The 17,329-nt window shown below is 38.8% G+C and overlaps 1 protein-coding gene across 1 annotated transcript; it reads left to right on the forward strand.

The window, feature by feature from the left end:
• Positions 1–1,733: 1,733 nt before the first annotated feature.
• Positions 1,734–15,027, forward strand: TMX1 (thioredoxin related transmembrane protein 1). Its single transcript, XM_082616943.1, has 8 exons — positions 1,734–1,984; positions 4,940–5,055; positions 6,404–6,449; positions 8,252–8,380; positions 10,576–10,621; positions 10,720–10,821; positions 10,937–11,003; positions 14,090–15,027. The coding sequence occupies exons 1-8, from the start codon at positions 1,833–1,835 to the stop codon at positions 14,269–14,271; spliced, it is 840 nt and encodes a 279-aa protein (XP_082473069.1). The 5' UTR covers positions 1,734–1,832; the 3' UTR covers positions 14,272–15,027.
• Positions 15,028–17,329: the final 2,302 nt, after the last annotated feature.

A 17,329-nucleotide genomic window follows, 5' to 3' on the forward strand; every position in this document is an offset into this window, starting at 1 on the left:
GCTTGTTTTTTGTTTTGATATTTGGGCCACGAGCATGTGGGATCTTAGCCCCCCAACCAGGGATCGAACTTGCACCCCCTGCCTTGGAAGCGAAGTCCAAGACAATCAGATCTTTAAATTTACTTGGTTGACTTTTGTTTTTTAAGCACATACATGTCTGAAGTTCCCAGAAAGGTCAGGGCTGGAACGACAGGCATATTGATAGCTTTTAAAGCCAGAATTGAGGTTATCTGGAGGAGCATGTGGATATGAAGAGGAGGGGGCCAGTACAGCATCCTGGGGAAAGCCAATGTCTGGAAGTCAAGTACAGGAGGATGGCCAAGAATTTCAGAAGGAGCAGCTAGTCAGGAAGGAGAAAAAAAAGCAAGTGAGGCACCACACTGTGCCTTTCAGGAAGGGTGTGGTGACAGAATGCTGCTGGCAGTCAAGTAAAAATAATGTTAACACGCAGATTACTAGTGTCCTAGAAAGGGCCTTTCAGCGAAGGGGTGGGGAAATCAGCCAACTGGATTGAGTTTAGGAGAGAATGTGAAGTGAGGAGGTGTAATGGCAACTATTTTCATTTAACTGATTAATACTTTCTAAAGACAGTGCACATTTTGATTTGCGTTTGTATTTACAAATGCTTGAGGAAAAAAGCCCTTAAATATTCGTTACAAGCCTGCGTCTTGTTCCATTTTGAATTTCTGATTTAGCATCTCTGTAACTACTGCATTACAAAAAACTGAGGGATCATATACATCCTAAAGTGCATAATATACATCCTAAGTGCACTAAACACGTACAGCTCAATGTTTTTTTGTTTTCCTGGGGTTTTTTTTGTTTGTTTTTGCAGTACGCGGGCCTCTCACTGTTGTGGCCTCTCCCGTTGCGGAGCACAGGCTCCGGACGGGCAGGCTCAGCGGCCATGGCTCACAGGCCCAGCCGCTCCGCGGCATGTGGGATCTTCCCGGACCGGGGCACGAACCCGTGTCCCCTGCATTGGCAGGCGGATTCTCAACCACTGCGCCACCAGGGAAGCCCCTGTGTTTTTTTCATTAAAATAATTTTTATTGGAGTATAGTTCTTTACAATGTTGTGTTAGTTTCTGCTGTACAGCAAAGTGAATCAGCTATAAGTATACATATATCCCCTCTTTTTTTGGATTTCCTTCCCATTTAAGTCACCGCAGAGCACTGAGTAGAGTTCCCTGAGCTATACAATCTCAATGGTTTTTTAGGTATGCGTACACCTGTGTAAGCATTGTTCAGACCAAGATACAGAATACAAAGTGAACCCATAAGGTTCTCTTGTACCGCTTTACAGTCTATAATCCCCCAGAAGTAAACCAATATTCAGACTCATACAAACATCCATTAGCTTCCCAACAAAAATTTTCAAAGGAAACAAAAGAAAACTGACGGGCATTTAACTGGAAACTGCTTTAGTGTAAACTTACCTACTGCCTTCGTTAAGTATAAATGCCAATCATTCGGCGCCAAAATCCTGAGGCAAATTTTTAAGCCGTTCCTCTCCGAAGTCACGCCCCCCTTTCTATACCACGCCCTCCGTTCACTCTTCCTCCAAAACGGTTTTGAGCGTAGCAGAAGACAGGACGAGAGACCCCTTTTTTGTCATGCGCACTAGGGAACAGGAGCGCCCCCTTTTTCTCTGCTCCACCATCCCACTAGGACCTGGCTTCGTCATGCGCACTGAGAATTCTTAAGGCGCGCGCGCGCGCGAGCGCCGCCGCGCTCATGCGCACGAGCTGATCAGCCCGCGCGGGCGGAAGTGTGGAGCCGCTGCACGGAGTGAGGGCTACCGCGCTTGCTGTGGGTGGGCGAGCGGCCGACATGGCGCCCTCCGGGAGTCTCAGGATCCCTGTGGCAGTGCTGCTGCTGTTGCTTTGGGGGGCTCCCTGGACCCACGGGCGGCGGAGCGACGTGCGGATCATCACGGACGAAAACTGGAGAGAGTTGCTGGAAGGAGAGTGGATGATAGAATTGTGAGTGTGGGGCGGTGGTCTCGGGGCCCCCTCGGTGGGCCGGGGTCCTAGTTCCAAGTCTGGACCCCCGATTTCATCCCCGTTCGTCTCATGCGAGTCTCAGACTCCCCGGGACTGCGACTCTGAGGCGCGGGGCGGGAGCCCCCGACTCCTCGCGATCCCCTAACTCCTCTTGGAATCCTCCGCAGCCTTGGTCCCACCCCCTCCTCGTTTCTGACCAGGGGATACTCTGTTAAGTTTCTTCTAAAGTGTGCACCCTAGTTCGGTTGCTAGGACTGAGGTGCGCCTGTGAGGTTACGTTCAGCTTTGAATTCTCTTTCTTCATGGCTTTGGGGTTGAGGGTGGTTGGTCTGTCTAGTTCCTATACAATTATTTATTTTGGAATGAGTCTTCACAGACTTACAGACTTATTTCACCAAACTCTACAAAGGAGGAAGCTGAGTGAACCTCTCCTTTCTTTTTGTCTCATTATCCTTAAAAAGTAGTCCACTTACAGTGTTAGAATTTGAGACTCTTTTAGCTTATTTTAAATGTTATTTTATGGATTAGGCATATTTTTATTTTAAATGCCAAAAAGTAAATTCAAGTTGCGTTATTTAAACATCTGCGTTCCCTTTATCATTTGTTGTTGTTGTTGTTTTCTTTGCCCACGTTCATTTTTCTTTTGGGTGTGTGTTTTTGCAAAGTACTGAATGTCTTGGGTTATTACTCTTATGCCTCTCTAAATGGTATTGCATTAAAAAATTAATGTATGAGTGTGATTATAAACTCTTAAAAGAGCGTCAGGTCGTCATTTATTGTTCAGATAAAACCATGTGTCTGTGGTGATTCCGTTATAATAACGTCCCTTCTGCATGGGTAGATAATAAACTGTCTGCCTTTGCTTTAGTCACTAAATTGGTGGTGGTGGTGACGGTGGTGGCAGTATTATTAGTGGTACTAGTCATTATTCATTAGTAAAAAACACCATTACTGACTGTTAACTGTGTACTAAACACTTCTAAGCTCTTTACGTACGTTATCATATTTAATTCTTTACAAATTCTATAAGATAGGTATTATTTCCCGCATTTTACACATGAGAGACATATCTAAAAGCTTTAATTAATATGTCCAGGTATTGCCATAGTGGCTTTCTTTTTGTCTCCAGAAACTAACACAGAGTAGACATGCAGATGTTGTTAGAATAACCCCCTTCCTTAACAGGGTTCAGGCGGGTGTTTTTCTGGGTGGTTGGGTTGCTAGTTAAGGAGGGAGGTGGAGGTGGACATCCCCAAGGGAGAACCCAGAAGGTCACATCAGTAACTCCTGAGTCATAAAGTCAAACAAGGCATAGAACATCTATATGCAGGATACAATAGGGGAAGTGTTTATATAGTATGCATATAATCTGTAACTCAGTGAAATGAATTTTCAGGCACCGTTAAAGATGCAGGGGAGAGGAAATATAACCAGGGACAGCATTTGGGTTTCATTGTCCTCAGTACCTTGTTTTAGATTGTGCCCATAAAATACTCACAGTTTCATAAACAATGTGTTGAGCAGTTGTGATTATGAACTTTTATGCAAATTAAGTCAAGTATTACTCGAGGAGATTTTTATTAACTCATTTGATCAAACTATATCAATACAGCAGTCAGAAGTGAAGTATTTGGGGATTTGAATTAGAGCATCTGTATGAAATTAAGAGCATACCCTAGTGTTTTTTCCCCTAGCCTACTGAATATGAAGTTGTCTCTAAAAAGCACCGAAGAAACAAAAGGAACTTGAAAAAGGATCTAGTATTTCTAATGATAGTCTGCTCTTATTACAAGTTAGTCATCTGCGTTAAATCTGCCCTGATCAGGAGTTATGTTACAGAGATATTTTCATTGTAATTCAATTTATTGTTACGGACTTTGGCTTTTGTGTATGGTACTAGTCTTGTTCCACAATGCATATTACTTTTAGGGATTTTATTTTCATAAAATAAGTCAAGAAAATAGAATGAAGTACAGAAACTGTACTCTTGTGTTTAACAGGTACAGGCTTTATTCTTCCTGCTTCCATTAAAAAAAAACTGAGGTATAAAGCAGAAACTAACACACCATTGTAAAGCAATTATACTCCAATAAAGATGTAAAGAAAAAAAAATAACTCGAATCTCGTAAACTTTGAAATCAACTCAATAAACTTAAAATAATTATAGTCACATGAAAAAAAAACTGAGGTAAATTATGAGATAATATACAATAAAATGGGAAAAATCAAATCCTAGGAAAGATTCAAGGCCTTTTAAGACTGAATACCAGAAGAGTAATTAAAATGCTAATATGCTTGGCCACAGATTTATAAACCCGAGATTGACCAAGGTCTGGGCAGAGAATTTCATTTGGCCTGCCTAGTGTTTGTGTCTGGGTTAAGTTTTGAGGTAGCATTTTTACATAAAAATGCAGATTTTCAGCTCCTTTTAAATTAGAATAGCCTGCTGCACTCAGCCAGCTGTCCTGGACCTGTCAAGCTAAGTAGTGTTTCCTTCCTTAAGATGAGGCACGTGTTTCCTGTTCACCACAGCCATGGGTGCTTCCTCATTTTTTACTAGCACCTTGGCACTTGTGACTCCTGCACATACCATTGTTAAAACTGATGAACTCCAAATTTGGCTTTGAGCTTTCTGCCCACCTTATAATAAGAGAAATCCAAAGGTTTTTAAAGAGCTGTTTTGCACTTGAAAAAGGCCTTGTGTCTTAAAAACTTATTCTCAGAATTAATTTTCTGTGATTAGCATTATCAATTCATAGTTCTTGACTTCCAGAGTGTTCAACTCACACTTAAAACCTTTTCATCTTCACAAAATTAACCACTTTGCTATCTTGTTTTTAGTATAAAATATTCCTCACAAGTTACACATTTTAGAATTTTTGTCCCAATATGATCATATTAGAGTGTTTAACTTTTTTAAAAACTATTTCTTAGTTATGCTCCATGGTGTCCTGCTTGTCAGAATCTTCAACCAGAATGGGAAAATTTTGCCGAATGGGGAGAAGATCTTGAGGTTAATGTTGCAAAAGTAGATGTCACAGAGCAGCCAGGTACTGTATGTCTGTGGTTAATTTTGTTTCGTTGCAGATTGGGATGATCTGTTGGTCTGTTTTCCACATTGCATGATCTTAACTCTACCTTTCACTAGTTTTTAAAAACAGAACTGTCTTCAGCTGGTTAGGCTGACTTACCCACCTCCCTGATGGGGGCTCAGTGTGAAGTGCCACAAAAAGTGGATTCCCTGGTTGGGTATGGCAGCTTATTTCTTTTCTGTATTGCTCTAAGGGACCTTGGAGACATCTCCCTCCCCCAACTCTTCCCTCACATAACTGCCTGTGATCTTTTTTCCTTTGCATCTCAGGCCCCAGACTAGAATGTAAGACGTCTGTGAGAAGCCCTAGAACATTGTGGCTCAGGTGGACATGGGTAAACCCAGCATTTGCATCTGTACCAAGCTTCAGAATAAGGAGCATGTGGTTGAGGTTCTTTGTAGAGTCAAGGTCACATTCATTCCATGTGTGTGAGTCGTCTAAGTCTCTGCAATTGGTTTTCAGATTTAATCCGTTAACTGTGATTTGAGGACATTGGCTGTTAATTACAAAGCCCTCATGGTTGTGGCCTCCTGACTTGGCCCCCTGGAGAAGTGTCAGGCCCTGCGCTTACAGATGCTTCTTCTTACCTGTTCTTGGTCACAGTAAACCTGGATTCTTGATTCTGCCCCTATCCCAGATGGTAATAATTGCTAATATTTGGTGAGCACTTACTGTTACTGGTACTGCTCCAAGTGCTTTGCATTTATTATGTAGTCCTTACACAACGTTGTGGGATAGATAATATCCCCGTTTTACAGATCAGAAAACTGAGTCATAGGTTGGTTCTTAATTATTTTAGTGTTTAACACATGGTTGATAATGTTAGCTGATGTTGTTATTGCCCACCTTTTGGAAGATTCATAATATTTTCCATTTTTAACAATACCTTAGAAACTCTGTGTTTGTTTTTTGATTATCAAATGCAGTTTCATTTGATTTTAGACCTAAGACCACAGTTATATTGTGCTGTCCCATGACTCATTGCTAGTAATCTTATAGTAGTATAATTGACCAAATGTTTATACATATATATTCACAAATGTCTTCAATATTCAGATTTTACATACTTTTAAATGGAGATAATGTATAGTAGTTTTTTTTTCAGTTGCTTTAAGTACGTAATTGGAATTTCTTTCAATGTTTATATTACAGAGCTCAACTATTTTTAGGTATAATTTCATATTCTTTGCCTATTAGTATTCAAGTAATTCAGAGTCAGCTTTTAAGTAGTAAGTGATTGGCCCATATAAAACCTGCTGTGTGTTCTTTCTTGTATTTATTTCTAATCTTTCTTTATCATTTGTAGGACTAAGTGGACGATTTATCATAACTGCTCTTCCTACTGTTTATCAGTAAGTATTTGAAGATTCTGTAGTTATGAAAGATGCATCATAGTGTAATCAGAATAGTAGACCTCTAGCCTAGATCATGTTTAAAGAGCATTATATTCAGTAAGTTTACTAGAAGGCTTACTTTGCTTAGTGCTCTCCTAGGTGCCTTTAGATAGATGAATGATGCATGAAACAATCTGTGATCCCAAAGATTTGTAATTGTTTTAGAAGATGATGTGCACGAGAAATGGTGTGATACCATTCAGCTAGTAAGTGATTATGAGCGCAGAGTTGTGGTAAGTACTGTAGGAAATTTGGTAAGGGAAAAAAATCACTGCTTTGGACTGGTTCCTGGAGGATATGGGGTTTAAACTCAACTTTGGAGGTAGCATTTTCAAGAGTGAAGAGTGAGCATTCTATCCTGAGAACAGTCTCATAAACAGTTACAATTAGGAGCATGGTATGTTCAAACATTAGCTATTAGAAAGTGCCGTAGCTCAGCCTTGGGGACAGTGGTAGGTGAAATGGTTGTTAAGTCAGAATAAACAAGATTATGTAGTCTTCAGTGTCGGGTTTTTTAGTTTGTCTTTATCTTCTGAACTGTCCATAAGACATCTTAAATCTCTGTATCTGCCCTGAACCTTAATGTTCATCTAGCTGGTGGGTTGAATGCCAGGAGGCACTTCTCTCCTTCCCTTAAAAGTTACAAAAACAAGAAGTCGGCGGTTCTGTGTGTATCTCGATTTTCCTTGTCTTATTTTCATGTTTGTGTCTGTTTCCTGTACCTTTTTATTTGCCACTACTCCCTTTGTGTATGTTTAAATGTCTCTTCTCTGTCTCTGTAAGTGCTTCTCTCCGTTTTTACTCAGTCCTTTTCTCCACATGCCCCTTAACTGGCTAGTCAGTCTCCCCCTTGTCTCAACACCCCCTGAAATTTTCTGGAATTTCCTGCCTTTTTCTTTTAGTAACGTTGTTTATCATGCCCATTCCCCTATTTTCTGCCTGCTGAAATCCTACCTATCCTTCAAAAACAGCTCAAATGTCATTTTCTCCACAAAACTTTGGGTTTTTGAGTGGGGGCTTCCTTGTTGTCTTTGGCTCTGGATGGATAAATGATCCTCTAATCTTACTGTAGGTAGTGGGGAGCTATGGAAAGTTTTTGTGCTTAAGTGATAAAAATTGAAGTGTTAATTGAGTAGAGTTAGACTGGCAGTATTATTTAAGGTAGTTTAGAAATGGTGAAGATGTGGGAACAGGGAGAGCACTTACGGTCCTATGACAGAGCTCCATGCATTAGGAATGGGAAGGAGGAGGTGGGTGTCAGGAAGAACGCAAAGCCGAATGTCACTGCATTAGATGCCTCCAGCGACTTAAAGCATGATGGCTGTGAATGTTCTTTAACAATTGCAAATAAATAATAAATTTCAGACGTGATTCTAACCACTTTTTCATGAAGTCATCTCTTTAACTTGTGTATTGTGGCTTAAAAGTAATTTTCTGAGATATATCTACATACTGCATTTCTTTTTCTCCCCAGTTTTTTATTGAGACATAATTGACATATAACTACTTACTGTGTTTCATAGTTTTATTATTTGGAATAGTAACAATAACAGTCTTAAGACTTACGATTGTTTAAAAATATAACCTCAGTGTTTAATTAAATTTAGGGCTAAGATGTCAAGGTAAGTAATTAGTGTAATTTACTACTTTTGCATTGCTGATGATTTTGAAGATTAGGATTGTAAAATGAGGTTATAGAAATAGCAAAACAAAGTTTATTTATTTGGTGCTGATTAATATTTACTTGTGATCTTCTTTAGTTGTAAAAATGGTGAATTTAGGCGCTATCAGGGCCCAAGGACTAAGAAGGATTTCATAAACTTTATAAGTGAAAAAGAGTGGAAGAGTATTGAACCTGTTTCATCATGGGTTGGTCCAGGTTCTGTTTTGTAAGTATGAGGGGTTTTTCTCTTATTTATTTCAGGAGTAATTGGGACATATATTTCATGTAAATAAAGCATATTTACTTAGTTTTAATTCTAGGACTCTTAAGATATGTTCAGATTTACTATGTGATATTTTCAGTTTGACTTTATCTTCTAAGTCCAGTGGATACTGTGATCCTTGTTAATGTAGAAGGAGGCATTCTATAGAATTAAGCTGAAAGCCTTTTAAGGAATATTTTAGCTCTGTAAATATGGTCATTTGTATCATCAAAAACTAATAAATCCCCCTAAGAGTGTGATCGATATAATGGGTAAAACTATCATTTGAGGGGTTTTTTGTTTTGTTTTTAAAATTATTTATTTATTTATTTGGCTGTGCCAGGTCTTAGTTGTGGCGTGTGGAATCTTTAGTTGAGGCATACAGGCTCTTAGCTGCGACACACGGGATCTAGTTCCCTGACCAGGGATCGAATCTGGGCCCCCTGCATTGGGAGTGCAGAGTTTTAACCACTGGACCACCAGGGAAGTCCCTATCATTTGAGCTTAGCATTTGGATGAGAAGCCTCAACCATATACCTACTCATGCTACCTTTAGATTTCAGTTCTTGATTTAATGTGATAGAATTATTCCACCTGTCTGATAGCTTTTTGTACGAATAGTGTGGATGAACAATGAGCCTAATGACATGACTAACCACTGAGCTTTATATGTAGGTAGAGGGTACATTTCTCCATAGCAGCTCGCTATGGAGCAGTAGGATTGGGCATAACTAGCACATTTTCTGAACCGTTCTTGGGGAGCAAGGCCTCACGGGTCATTTGAGAGACCTCTGGGAATACTGAGTTTTGCTGAGGCCACCATGGACTCATCCTGGTGTGGTTAAGCTGTCTCTTCCTGTCCTCTTACCACACTTGCCTTTGGAGGATGGAGAGTATAAGCGATAATGCTCTGGATCTGGGAGTGGGGGCATGATCAACCCTAAGCAGTGTTTTGAAAAAGAAAGTTCATCTTTAGGACCTTTTCCTTACACCTCTGAATTGAACTGTCAGAATTCCCCCACTGAGCCACCATGCCCAACCCAAATAAGGCACCTGCTCTTCCTGATAGAATCTAATTAGCACAGACTACAGTGAGACAACACAGTGATTCATGTTTCAGTTCCTTGTCCCTATTCCCATTTTGTGTTTTAAAGAACAGAAGCAACATGGTTAATGTACCTGTCTGTGTTGGACTCAAAATGTAACTGATTTTTGTTTGAAATCTCATGTCATAAATGATTCTTCCCCTCTCTGGTTGAGGAAGTGGGGGTCTCTTGTAAGTGTCCGCTGACTCCTCCAGACAGCAGTCCGTACCTTTTTTATTAGTAGACTGAGTAAGAGGCGCTCCCAGGGTCAGCTTGGCAGGTTCACCCACACAGCGATCGGTGTTTGGATTAGGCCATCCTGCACGCAGGACCTCTGGCTTGTGTGTGAATTAGTTTATGTGTTAGTGGCCCCACTTCTGCTAGAGAGAACCCACAAAGCTAAGTTTTGGAGCAGGCCTCTTTTCTAACTGCCCATCAAAGCTACTTGGGTTTAATTATGTGAAAATTGTTATTTTTACTTTTACTGTTTTACTTATATGGTAACTTAGCATTTATTTCTTGTATATTTTGTATATCATTAAACTATATCAAACTAATGCTGTTGTAAGTTTAATTTTAATACAAAAGTAGAGTAATTCTTAGGTGGGAAGGATCAACTCAGCAAGTGCTCCCAGTCTTCCTTCAGGCTCCCTTCTCTACTTCTTTGGAGGATTTTAAGGGTGAATAAGAGTTGCCATTTGCTTACAGTGTGCCTAACTTCAAACCAGTTTGTTCCATAGAGCTTCTAACCTGTACTCAAAGTATATTGGAGAAATCATCAGGTGAAAGGTTATAGTCAAAACAATAGGAGAAAAGGAAAAAAAATGATCAAGTGTTTTGTTTATGAGGATATCACATAGTGGCAAAAATTCAGAAACTGTTAATTTCCATTAACAAGCCTTCTTATTATGGGCTTGAAATCACTGATGTATCACTAATCTTGAGTAACATCAGCAATAAAATCTGTTGTGTTGGGGAAATTATAGAGTAAAAAATAGAAGATATAGGTAACACATGTATTCTACTTCAAAGCTGTGTATCTGATTCAGTTTTTCACTTGTCTCTCTATTTTAGGATGAGTAGTATGTCAGCACTCTTTCAGCTGTCTATGTGGATCAGGGTATGAGCTAAAATTTTATTTCTATTTTAAACATTTTGATACTGTCACTTTTTAATAAATGACCATGTTTTTAGTTTATTTTTTTCTTTTGATTTTAGACTTACCATAACTATTTTATTGAAGACCTTGGATTACCAGTTTGGGGATCATATACAGTGTTTGCTTTAGCAACTCTGCTTTCGGGACTATTATTAGGACTTGTAAGCACTTCATTTTCGGAGTACTGGGAAGAAAAATATTTTAGAATTTCATAATTCAATATAGTTTTACCAGCTTTATATTGTACATTCATATTTCTTATGTTTATTTTTGCAGTGCATGATATTTGTGGCAGATTGCCTGTGTCCTTCAAAAAGGCGCAGACCACAGCCATACCCTTCCAGTAAGTATATTTTTATTCACTATAATCCCATTAATTTCTGTAATAAACACAATCATACATAAAACAGGTTGCCTTTCTAGCTTAGGTTTCTAAATATGGAGTGGTGGGGGAAGGGGGATGTATATTTCATGTAAGAATGACAGCCCATTGGATTTAGAAACATAGGGGGTTTTTTTGTTTTTATAGTGTGGAGAATTTTAACACTGCATATAACTTATAGATATTTGATAACCATTGACCTGATGTCAATTTGTTTGAAAACTCCATGATATTCATGGATCCATTTGAATATACTTGGGTCAAAAAAAGTTGAATATATTCCACTCTTGAAGTCTTTTCATTGGTATAGTGACCCCATTTGAAGCTTTTTCTTTGTATGCTGGTCAAGTCTAAGTTTCTCTGTTAGGTTATTGGGAAAAGCAAATCCTGTAGCTACTTGAGGATTCTCATTGCCACTGTATTTTACTGCACGATGGGTTTATAGAATTAGAATATTCACTGCTGTTTATCTTAATATGATTACCTACCAATCATTTATTTTATTTTATTTTATTTATTTATTTATTTTTTTGCGGTACGCGGGCCTCTCACTGCTGTGGCCTCTTCTGTTGCGGAGCACAGGCTCCGGACGCGCAGGCTCAGTGGCCATGGCTCACGGGCCCAGCCGCTCCATGGCATGTGGGATCTTCCCGGACCGGGGCACGAACCCGTGTCCCCTGCATCGGCAGGCGGACTCTCAACCACTGCGCCACCAGGGAAGCCCCAATCATTTATTTTTAATCTTGAAAATTATACTGTTATGAAGGCCCTCTTATTTGCTGTTTGTAAAGAGCTTTCACTTTCTGTCGTCCCATTTGCTTTTCAGCAGCTCTTTAAAGTAGACTGCATAAGTGATACTCTTCCCATTTTGTGGTTGAGGAAACTAAAGCTCAGAGAGATGAACTGTGTTTCCAAGTTCACACAGAAATGACAGAGCTGAGAGTAGAACCTAAACCAGACTTTTGGCCTGACATTTCTGTTCTGTTGCGTTTTGTGACTTAGGACTTAAACTGAGGTCAAAACTCCTGAAATGAAATCAGTGGAGATTGCATTTACAGTATTCCTTGTCTGTCGAACAACTGATAGGGTTTTTAAAAAAATTTCTTAGATAGTTGCATTGATGCTAAGAAGGACACAGTTAGGGGAGGGAATAATTTTATCCACCAAGGGCCACTGACCTGTAGGAAAAAATATAATAAGCACAGATTACTTAAAAGACAGTTAAGTCAGTGAATGTACATTTTATATTTATTTTGCTTCAAAAACCTTAAGCCTTGGTGCTTCCCTGGTGGCGCATTGGTTGAGAGTCCGCCTGCCAACGCAGGGGACACGGGTTCATGCCCCGGTCCGGGAGGATCCCACATGCCACGGAGCAGCTGGGCCCGTGAGCCATGACCGCTGAGCCTGCAGTTCTGGAGCCTGTGCTCTGCAACGGGAGAGGCCACGGCAGTGAGAGGCCCGCATACCGAACCTTAAGCCTAATAACAGATTTGTCTCTTAAGTAATCTGTGACACAACTGATACTAACCCATACTTTAATGTGATATTACCCCTTCTACAGCAGGCTACAGGATTTTTTTGAGTTGTTTTCCATTATGTGTGTTTGGCTTAGATTTTGAGTTGCTAGGAAAAGATCCAACTGAGTCTAACTTTAAGCAAAATCAGAATTTATTGGTTCACATAGTCAGGAAGCCTGAGGGCAGAGTTGATTGGATCCTGGGGCTCAATTGTTTTTATGTTTCTGAATTGCCCAGTTCTCTATGACTTTGCTCCATTTGGGCTCTTTTTAGTCCTGAGAATAGAATGACTATAGAAAGCTATAGCTCATAATCCCAGAGTAAGAAGGAAATATACTTCTCCCTGTACTCACGTATCTTTTGGAAAAATTCTGGTGTATTGCACTTGTGTAGAGGGCTCACTTTTTGGAGCAGTCACTGTAAACCAGGGTTTCTCAACTTTGACACTATTGGTCTTTTGTGCTGAATAATTCTTAATCGTGATGGACTGTCTTTTGTACATTATTGAATGTTCAGTAGCATCCCCCTGGTTGCCAGTAGCACCACCCCTCTCTGTTGTAGCAACCAAAAATATCTTCAGACATAGCCAAGTGTTCCCTAGGAGGCAGAATCACCCCTGGTGGAGAACCACTGCTCTAAACTGTCGTTTGTGCTCACCACAGCCACCTGGGATGTGGCATAGGGAAGGGGTAACCCAACAGGAAAAAGAATGCTAGACAGACCAAACAACAGATTGTCCACTTTATGGTAATTCCTTCCCGTAATTTCTCCTACGTTGCACCCCCATGTTCTTCTTCCCACTCCATTCTGGGTTGCCTAGGATTAGGGATGGTTTCGGATCACTGAACAAAGGAAAGCTCATTGGCCAAATTCTGTGTTCTGGATCTCAGTAACATGGTGTCTTCCAAGTTTAAGTTAACTAGCAACAGTTCCTATTAACAAAGGGAGGGGGGAATATGTGTGTGTGTGCATATTAAAAAATTGAGCTGTATACTTAAGATATGTATCTTATATTATTTGTAATTACACCTTAATAAAATTACATATGTGGAGAAGTGGAAGCATCTTTATGAAACCACTTGAAAAAAAACATGGCTAGGAAAATAACCTTCAACTTAAGTGTCTGATTCCTGTTCTCCTGGGAGCTGAAACAAGGGTGGTGTTGAAGTTTGTCTTAGTATACTTCTTAGCTAGAAGATTTAATAGCAAGTTAATATAAGATAGTTATATTTAATGCAGTCTGTTTTCTTACAACATCCATATGCACAGCATTCTGGTTCATTAATTTCAGTTCAGTTTATGAATAGGTGGATAATAAGAATTAATCTGGTAAGTAAAATGGATCTTCCAAACCAGTTATTTTTACAGTATCACTTGTTCTTAAAGATAGCTTTTTCCTTTTGGAAATCCAAACATGATTGATAAATAAATGCCAAAGCAATTTATGGGCATATGAATTGTGTCTTGATTGTACTCTTAACACAACTCTAATACATCAACAAAAGAATATTTCTGGTTTTTATCTTTAAGAAAAATTATTACTAGAATCTTCTCAACCTCTGAAAAAAGTGGAGGAAGAACAAGAGGCTGATGAAGAAGATGTTTCAGAAGAGGAACCTGAAAGCAAAGAAGGAATAAACAAAGACTTTGCACAGAATGCCATAAGACAACGTTCTGTGGCTCCTTCATTGGCCACAGATAAATCTAGTTAATTTGTACAAGTATATTCATATGATTTTGACAAAAACAGAAGATTGATCATTTCTTTTGGTTTGAAATGAACTGTGACTTGCTTGTACATTGCAGGGTTCAGTCTAGATTGTCATTAGGTTGAACAGTCTACCTTCAGAAAATAAGGGTAGCATTATTTGAAAAAACAGGATTTGAGAACAGTATGGTGGTTCAAACAGTTGTTTAATTTTTGAAAAATCTGGTGCCAAGCAATAAGATTTCTGTATGTTTGTTTCATAATAACCTTTTCAAGTCTGAGTTGAAAAATTACATTTCCCAAGTATTGCATTATTGAGGTATTTAAGGAGATTACTTTAGAGAAAAAGATTTCTCATTTGATACAATTTTTCTCAGTTTCACTGTGTGAAAAAAAGAACATATTTCCCATAAATGGGAACTTTGCCCACTGTCTCAAGAAATGTGTATTTCAGTGACAACTGTGAGGTCCTTTTAGAGGTAAAGTCCAAAATTTAGTCATAGCTTTAGAGTATGCAACTAATAAACGCTACCTTACTTTAGTTACAGTTTTCTACATATGATAATACAGTATATGTTTAGGAAGATTTTATAAGCCCATGGTGTTATCTTGATTCCTATAAAAGGTTGGTTGCCTTTTGTTCTCCCCTGTTCAGTGTATGATTTGTATTTTTCTTACCATGAGTTACATTTTTCATTTTCCAAATTGGATAATTTCCTGGAAATGTTTTTCATGGTTTAATAAATTGTTTCAAATTGAAGTTTACTGAGGAATCCTTAAAAGTGAAGAGGCATCTACTGATAATTTAAAATCTTGGCTACTTGTTTCAGGGCTTCCCTGGTGGCGCAGTGGTTGAGAGTCTGCCTGCCAATGCAGGGGACACGGGTTCGTGCCCTAGTCCGGGAAGATCCCGCATGCCGCGGAGCGGCTGGGCCCGTGAGCCAGGGCCACTGAGCCTGCGCGTCTGGAGCCTGTGCTCCGCAATGGGAGAGGCCACAGCAGTGAGAGGCCCGCGTACCACAAAAAAAAAAAAAAAAAAAAAAAACCAAATAAAATCTTGGCTACTTGTTTCAGATTTTACATCATGTTGAACCTCTACTTGAACTTTTTTTGGATGTGAAGGTGAACATTCCTGATTTTTATTTGATTTTGTGTAAAAGCCTTGGTATTTTACATTCTGAAAATTCACAGTAGCTTAATTTGATATAAAGTTAGCATTCTACTCAGGAAAAAGCATCTTGTAGTGTATGTTTTCAATGTATATTTGTCCTCATACAGAAAGTTCTTAATTGATTTTCCAAAGTCAATGTATGCTTGATGTCTTAAACTCATAAAAGTCTTATGTTTTTGAAAAGACAAACTCCGTATTCTACTGTACTTTCTGTTGTGTGGTATTTCACAGGTGGGTATCAGCAAGGTGGGACATTTAATATATTTTTACTCCTTGAAGAGTTTAAGAATAGAGTTTTCACCTTACAGCAAAAGAGGGGGTGGGCGGACATGTGCGGCGGCAGTAGAGAACTGTGTTAGCTACAATAAGGGGAAAAAGCATAAATATTTAGAATGGATCACCTCTCCATTATGGTAATAGACAATTTCTGTAATGTCCCCTTTCATCTAGGTTCTGTGTGAATCCATTAGACTTACAATATCATAATGTACAACAGTTTTCTTTAAAGGCCTTTCCTTTAGAATATTAAATATTCTACCATTGAAGAGTTTGGATGTGTAATTTTGTGATGCTTTAGAAAAATAAGCACAAAATAAACTTTTCTAAGCACTTCACTGAAGCTGAAGGCAAGTGTGATTTCTAGTTGCATATTTAATGATGCTTAATTAATTTGCATTTAACAGTGTTCAAGTGAATATTTGTGTCACTGTATATACTTGATATGTGTAATCAAAAGGCTAGAGTCATACACACCTGCTTCTGTCACTTGAGATGATAGATGCTGCTCGTTAATTAAGCGTTCTATTTTTCTAGTCTTATATACATGACAATATATTTTAAAGTTTTTAAGTGATAAAAAACAATATATACAGAAGACTACAAGTAGGCTGAACATGTAGAGACTTCATATTTCAGAAAAGAGATGATCTTGTGTGTCTTCAGGATTGTCACTGCAGACATCTGAATAATCAATTTTCTGTCACACCAGAGGCTTACAGAAACTATATTGGGATCATTTTACCTTTAACAGACCCCTTTTGTTTCTGCATTGGTTTAAAGGGGCTTCACATGGCAGCTTAGCAACAGATCATCTAGGAGGGAATAAGGTGCATCCTGGAGAATGCTGCTCCCCACACTGCCTCAGTCATTCAGCTCCACCACTAAAGTATTGAAATCTCATCACTCCACTAGAAAATGCAGTATTCTACCACGTATTGCCTAAATACTTAAATGAGCAAGACAGTTTTAATGAAGGTTCCATGGGGAACATTTTTCATTCATTGAGTATTGGAGCTGTGCTATTTTCCTGTAATAATTCATTTAGTCTGACTACAGTATATGATATCTGAGCATTGCATGTCATTTAGGTGAACAGGCTCAGATAGCTATGGGAGAAATAGGTACAATTTGAAACCACAAGATTTCAAATCATGCTTTTTTTTTTTCAGCATGAGTATTGCAAATTTAGCAATTTATATATGAAATTATAATATAAATTTAAAAATTTCACTCTTATCAGAATATTGCAATAAATACTATTCAGAAATACCAGAATTCAGTACTTGCAGTCTTGTGTTTTGGGTACTGCATAAAGAATCGAGGGTATTACCATAAATGATGCTTTTGAAAGCAGTTTTCTCTCTAATCAGTTGTGTTCTTATTGAGCCCGAGGCATAAAAAGGCATAGTGCTGGACTTGTGATTAGATAAACATTTTTGAATGAACATTTTAACTCATTTTAAAGTTACCTAGGCTATTGATTCATTGCATAATTTAAGTTATAATTCTTTCGATAATTTTTTTCCCAAGCTTTACTGAGGTATGATTGACAAATTACTTTTGATGTGGGTCTTTTATTAATCATAATTGTTTTGGGTTGGAATTTAGATGA

Source organism: Mesoplodon mirus, assembly GCF_964341445.2.
Source record: "Mesoplodon mirus genome assembly, chromosome: 4".
Classification (NCBI taxonomy): domain Eukaryota; kingdom Metazoa; phylum Chordata; class Mammalia; order Artiodactyla; family Ziphiidae; genus Mesoplodon; species Mesoplodon mirus.

Coding starts and splice junctions, on each gene's coding strand:
- TMX1 (XM_082616943.1), top strand. CDS start 1,833: ATGGCGCCCTCCGGGAGTCTCAGGATCCCTGTGGCAGTGCTGCTGCTG. Junction 10,622..10,719: donor AGCTGTCTATGTGGATCAGG/GTATGAGCTAAA, acceptor TTTTGATTTTAG/ACTTACCATAACTATTTTAT. Junction 10,822..10,936: donor CGGGACTATTATTAGGACTT/GTAAGCACTTCA, acceptor TTATTTTTGCAG/TGCATGATATTTGTGGCAGA.